Below are 6,922 nucleotides of genomic sequence, written 5' to 3'. Positions count from 1 at the left end.
CGATGATAAGGTTCATGACTTCATGCTTCATCATTTATAATAGGTGTTCTTATTGCTAGTTTGCAAGCTTCTTCCCTGTTTGCCAGTACAAAGTCAAAAGGACAATCTAGGGTCGGCCTTGGTTTGACATTTCCACTTTGACCCAAATGGAATTTGGTCGGTTCTCAAGCCAGGTCAAGCACGTTGTTTCCAACCCCTAATTGAATTAACTCTAATCCTAGCCAACAAGGTACGGTCAGTAAAAGAACTTAGTTAGCTACACACCTACACCATAAATAATCCCAAAGTTCTTCCTGATCCGGCACTTTAGACATCTACATGTGGAAACACAAGTTTTTTTTTTTTTTTTTAAAAAAATAAAAAGACTCTTTTTTTGAATAAGTCAGCTGTTTTTTAAAACAAGCCCTAACAATTTTGAAAACAAGTTCATAATATTGATACTCCCATTCTGAGTTCATTAATGCATCCGAACCCTAAAAATGTTTAAAATTTTGTGGTACTTGTAATTAAATTCATCTTTTTAAAATTTTACAGTAGGCAAGGAGATCATTTTTACAGATAAAACGCAATAATAAAAGAGAGCCAAAATTTCCCTAACAAAGAAAGAAGATACCTTCCATGACATTTTCTAGCTTATCAAAATTGTGCTTCATATTCTTATCCCACTTTTAATTTCATTACCATAACGATGAGGATTTTTTTTATTGATAGGATAACGATGAGGAATTTAATGATTATAAATTCAGAAGACAATCTACATCATATAAAGTAAGAAGTTATTTATAAAACTAAACCTTGCATAAGAGAGCATACATTAGAAGACTTACAAGAAACAAAAAATTTTCATTTCTGCCCATTTTTATTATTTTTATCTTTATCTGCTTTTTGCTAAATGATAGGAAAACAAGGGTTTAACATTTTTTGAATTTATGGGTGCTACCGGGATTATTTTCCTGATGACTGAAATATGATTATTTCATTAGTTTTATATTTTTCCATAACTTTTTTTTCATATATAAATTTCAATAAATTGGCCAAGAATCGCAATGTGTTTGAGGAGGTCATTTTTTTTTCTTTCTGTTTTATTTTTTTATTTTTCATCAATATTTTATCAATAAATAATATATATATATATATATATATGTGTGTGTGTGTGTGTGTGTGTGTTAATATATTTCTAAATGATATTTAAATAAACAATTGAATATTGCAATATATAGAAAAATTCTTTTCTTTTCTTTTCTTTTTATAATCAACATCTAGAAAAACTATAAACCATTAGCAATTGATATTTAAATAAACAATTGAATAAAATGCTTTTTGGATCTACATCGATGATAGACCTACATGCACTTGGTGTGTCTCAAGCCAGGGTCATTAATGGCCTCATCAATTTAACTATGTTATCTCTTGTTCAATCTTTCAACACACTGATTGCTTCTCTCAATGTATATAAGATGACACAATTTTATAATACTCTATTCTACAGTATCACCTTAGATATATGGGTTAGTCTCTAGTCTTGTAAAACAACATTGTTTAACCTCCTTTATTATAAGAACTATTTTTTATCACTTGTGCATGCACGGGTACAATACACCTACACACACATATATAATATATAATATATTTCTACTTAGTAATAGATTGTATATAATCATAGTATATTACATAAAATGACTTATAAATTTGAATTATTTTTAGTTACACAAAAAAAATGAATTATAAAAGTAAAATCATTCAAACTCTCTCTTCCTCTATTTTATATATAAAGTTAGCTATATAATTAGATTTTTATGGTTTATTTAAATTGGACTCCTCGTTTTTTACATTGAGTTAACTCACTTGGCACAAAAATTTTAAAAACTTAAATTAGATGGGACAAATGGTACAAAATTAGACTCTAATTAAATATATAAACTAGAGTTCAAATTCCCCTCCTCACTTATTGTAGCCATTAAATTATTTATATATATATATATATATATGAACTCTGAACATTTTAGATCGAAGCACCAAAAGGTACCCATTGAATTATAAAGCTCTTTTTGTGTGTGTATTCTTATGTAGTAAAATACAAATGTGCATAAAAATATTATTTCCACAATTTTATTTTATTTTTATAATTCAATAATTCCAAAAATAAAATTAAACTTAAATATTTTTGTTAGAAACATGGAGATGCCAATTGAATTACAAAGCATTTAAGAATTTTCAGAACAATTAAATTATATGATTAATCAATTGTTTGTTTTGTAATTTTTTTAATAGAGAAAAAAGGATTGAACCGCAACATAGGGTTAGGGAAGGAAGTAGGGTATCACTGGACGCAGTGAAAGTGCATTGGCATTAATTGATATGATTAACATTTCTTTTATGTGTTTGTGGTTGAAACAGTGAGAGCCATTTGGAACAAACCAATGTGAACATTAATGGTATAGGAATCAAGGGGTACCCTCCCCCTCAAGTAAATAAAACATGAAGAAGTGGTCAATTATCTCGAGCATTAGGTAAGACTTTGCAGTTGTAGGGTACCTGCCGCTATTGTCATTTTGTCAGTTATAAAAGAACCTAGTACGCACGAAATATATTTAATATAATTTATACCATAACATGCCCATCTGTGTTTTTACTGCTAAAGCTCCCCAGATCCTTTCATTTGTTTTTCTTTTTTTGCCGAATAATTAAGAAGAACATTTCATTTGTTATTACCTGATTGGTAGAGAAGAGAGAGAGCAGAGAAGCAAATTGTTGTAGGAACCAATCAAAGCCTTTCACAGTTAAATAAACAGTTGCATAACAGATTTTTTATTCTTAAACCCCACTCAAAATCAGAGAGACAACAAAACCCTCTGATTTTGCCACAGTTTAAAGTTACTTATTAGACAGACACACAGATATTTTCAATCAGCCAAAAGAGAGAGAGAGAGACAGAGGAATTGGAGTGGAAGCAACGAAACAAAGAAAGAAAACCAAGCCGTGTGGGTCCCAAACAGAGCCAACCAACCACAAGGCTTGTAAATATTCTCTAAATTTCTCTAAAAAAAAAAAAAAAAAAAAAAACTTTTATCTCCCCTGCTCTGCTCTCTGCTCTCACCTCCTCGTTCTGCTCCCAAAGCTCTCTCATATTCGCACAACACCAATCTCATCAAATATAATCAACACCCCAATTGGTATTTCGTATTTCTTCGTCAAGGGCTCGCTCTCTCTTCCACTCCTCTGCTCCATATTCAGAGATTTTGGGATGGGTTACTTGCACTTAAATGCTTTTGGTATCCGATTCTGCTTTTTTTAATTCAATCCGATTAGCTTTTGAAATCAAACCCAGATTCCAAAATTCCTTCTTTTTTTTTCTTTCCTTTCTTACAAGAAATATATATTCTTTGACTAGTTTTGGATCCGCGCATTGAATTTTCCTTGCTTTTTTTTTGGATTTGGGATATCTATTCATTTGATTCGAATATTAAAAAAATACTGTTCTGATACCTATTTGCTTTAGTGACCCATCTCAAATTCTCTTCAATCGGTTTGCATATAGAATTATCACCAGGATTTATTTATTGGGAGCTTGAGAGAGCGAGTAGTATCCGATGGCTGCAGCTAAGAATAGTGGGAAATCCAAGAAGGGTGTTGATGTATCACATAGTATGATACAAAATTGGGATATTGGCAAAGGCAAGGATCATGATTTTGGCACCGAGGGGCGGCAATGGAAGCCGTTTTTTGATGAAGCTTCCATGTCCAATAGGCCTCTCAAGAAGATCCGAAGCCCTGAACGTCAAGACCCAATTCAGTCCTCTGCTTCTTTTGCTCACCAAACACCTCCTTTCTCAATTCCTAGCCCTCTAACTCCTTCTACACCTTCTTCAAGAATTGTGTTTCCTTTTGCTTTTGATGGTTCTCAACAATCTTTTCCATTTACTCAACAATATGGAACCGCAACTTTGCCTATGTACCGTCCACCGCTGCAGGTACCACAAATTAATCAGCAGCAGATGATTTCTTTTGGTACAAGCCAACAACTACAACAGCAACAACATAGCAATGCTTATCCACCACCATTATTGGGCGGAGACATGGCCTTAACACAACAACAGCAACAGCAGCAGGTTTTTCAGTATTGGAGTGATGCACTGAATTTAAGTCCAAGAGGAAGGATGATGATGATGAATAGGTTGGGACCTGATGGTCGGCCATTGTTTAGGCCTACGGTTCAGCCTATAAATACTACAAAGCTTTACAGGGGAGTGAGGCAACGACATTGGGGCAAATGGGTCGCTGAAATCCGTCTACCTCGCAATAGGACTCGCCTTTGGCTAGGCACCTTCGACACAGCTGAAGACGCTGCCATGGCATATGATCGCGAGGCCTTCAAGTTGAGAGGGGAGAATGCTAGGCTCAATTTCCCTGAGCTTTTTCTCAATAAGGATAAAGCAGTTTCCACAGCTCCTAGTTCAACTACCTCTTCTTCCCCAACTCCACATGAAAGTTCAGGGCCAAGTCAGTACTCAAAGCAACCTGAACAAGCTCCAGAAGTGTTTAATTTGCAGGATTTAAATATGGAAACTATGCCACCACCACCAACGCTTCTGCCACTGCCACAGACTCAAGAAGATAATCCTGATAGTGATTCGGGATTGGGGTCGAGTGAGGCTCTGACAGGCGACGAAGTTCAGGCTATTGCAGGGGATGGTGATGCAGGGGAAGGTGTTTCACAGTCACAGGAACTGGTTTGGGGAGAAATGCAAGATACCTGGTTCAATGCAATTGCATCGGGTTGGGGGCCTGGTAGTCCTGTATGGGATGATTTGGATACCACCAATAATCTTCTGCTGCAGTCACAACTTCCCTTTGGTAATCCAAATCAGCAGGAATTCAATGACTCTAATCTTCAAAGGCAGCAAGAGAACTTAGGCTCAGCCTGCTCCTCCTCCTTATCATCTTGTCCTATGAAACCCTTCTTCTGGAAGGATCAAGATTGAAAAGTCATTCGTTGGATTTGACTTTGCAATTGGTCCTTCCAATCCTCCCTCCCCCTCTTCTCTATCTAAAAAAACCAAAACGTTTTTCACTCTAGGTTCTAGAAGAAGTTTCCAATAACCCCTCAAAATCATTTTTACACTTTCCAATTTGCGTATTAGGAGAGTTTACATATCCTTGTCACTGGTTGCACATTTTTCACAAACAACCTGTGATTCCATTTGGAGCTTTCATGAGTTTATTAGGATCTTTGAAGCTTCATACTTCAAACTCTCTTTTGCTTTGACTTCTTCTGAACTTATAAACACTTCCCAACCCCAATTATTCCTTAGATTCTCCTCCATTCCATCTGCTACAAAAGGCTGCATATTACAAGACCTTTCAGCAGTGGAAGTCTTATTCCTGGTGGACCATGCCTTTTGCTCCTAGTTATAGTAGTATCATGTATGTCTTTAGACTATAGGTAGTGTCATTATATGTCTACAAGAACCTCTTAGCTTTTGATGCTGTTATGGACATGCAGTAGTTGGAGTTGATCATTTGCAGGACCAGCACAGGAGGAGACGGTTTTGTGATCTCCTTCAATGGTCCGTCCGTCCGTTAAGAGCCTTGTTTTTCAGCTCTCATGATGGAAGCAATTTGTGATTTTGTACATTGTGCAGTTTTCTTTATGGTACCATTGTAGTGTTATCCTTTTTTTTTTTTTTTCAGTTGTAGTTGTAATGATAGATCAAGCAATGGGCAGCATTCTCATTTTTATTATTATCTACTGGCGATGCTCTACTTAATGTTGTTTACTACTTATCCATAAGCTTCTTAATTCAAACTAACATGCAGTGCAATTGAGAATGAGTTATGGGCTTGTTAAATATCAAGCTTGTAGCAGTGATTTTCCCACTTGATAAAAAATAGCTTAGATCAATGACAGTGAATAACTTTTTCCTGTAAAGGTGTTTTAGTGCACTTGTATTCTTTTATTACTTTCTTTCTTAACAATAAGAAACTTGAGTTGCCTTAGATATTTTCTTGTTCCACACTTCCACCTATGAAAGACAGCATTTTTGTCTATCAAGTCTGCTTTGAGATTAGAAAAATCTAATGCAGACAGTGTTGTTGCAGAACAAGAATTAGGAGTAGCCTCAACTTCTCGGATCAATATCTGCACCAACAAACTAGTTTTGCTTGACCCTCAAAAGCAAGATAGCATAGCATGGCAAGGTTAAGTCAGTGTAATCATTCTTCACTAGCATCCCTAAATGACGATGTGGCAATGGTAGTTTGACGCCATACTCCACATTAATCTGTGTCATACTTACCAAATAATTTTCTATTTTGAAATATGTACAAGAACCGGTAAATTTGATAGTCTTTTCATTGTCAAAGAAGGACAAAAGCAATAACTGCATAATTAAAAATGACCTAGACTTGGGGATATTATATATATTTCTGTACCACAATGTTTTTTTTTTTTTTTTTTTTTAATTTTATAAGTCAAATGCCAAAAACAAATAGGAAAATGAACCGTCCACTCAATTGCACATATGGTTTAACAGAATTTGTAGTTTCCACCAATCCTATTCCCCAGATAATGTTATGTGAGAGGCACCTGTCACAAAAACGAGAAAATATATTATATTTCCGTAATACCAACTCAGTATATGTTTTAGTATTTCCTACCTAATAAATGAGTGACGCCTGTTTCAAAAAACCACATCAGACTACTCCAATAAATAATTAATTTATCTTCCCGATAGTATAGAAGATAGAAGATTGTGATTAATTTATTGGAGTAGTCTGGTGTGGTTTTTTAAAATAGGTGCCACTCATTTATTGGGTAGGAAATACCAAACCAAATGCTGAGTTAATATTACCGAAACATGGTATACTTTCTCCGCAGAAACATAAGTTGAATTCCTCAAATTGACCAGCAACAGAATTCAAA

At 34.9% G+C, this 6,922-nt stretch overlaps 1 protein-coding gene across 1 annotated transcript; it reads left to right on the top strand.

Annotated features, from left to right (window-relative positions):
- The first annotated feature begins 3,043 nt into the window (after positions 1-3,043).
- LOC111998583 (ethylene-responsive transcription factor ERF054) lies at positions 3,044-5,745 on the top strand. Its single transcript, XM_024030673.2, has one exon. It carries the CDS (start codon positions 3,591-3,593, stop codon positions 4,980-4,982), a length of 1,392 nt encoding a protein of 463 aa, XP_023886441.1. The 5' UTR covers positions 3,044-3,590; the 3' UTR covers positions 4,983-5,745.
- The last annotated feature ends 1,177 nt before the right edge of the window (positions 5,746-6,922 follow it).

The sequence above is a fragment of the Quercus suber genome, unplaced genomic scaffold (genome assembly GCF_002906115.3).
Source record: "Quercus suber isolate HL8 unplaced genomic scaffold, Cork oak 2.0 scaffold_56, whole genome shotgun sequence".
In the NCBI taxonomy this organism is placed as follows: domain Eukaryota; kingdom Viridiplantae; phylum Streptophyta; class Magnoliopsida; order Fagales; family Fagaceae; genus Quercus; species Quercus suber.
Note: the sequence above shows the minus strand (reverse complement) of the source record. Positions and strands in the feature narration are given on the sequence as shown.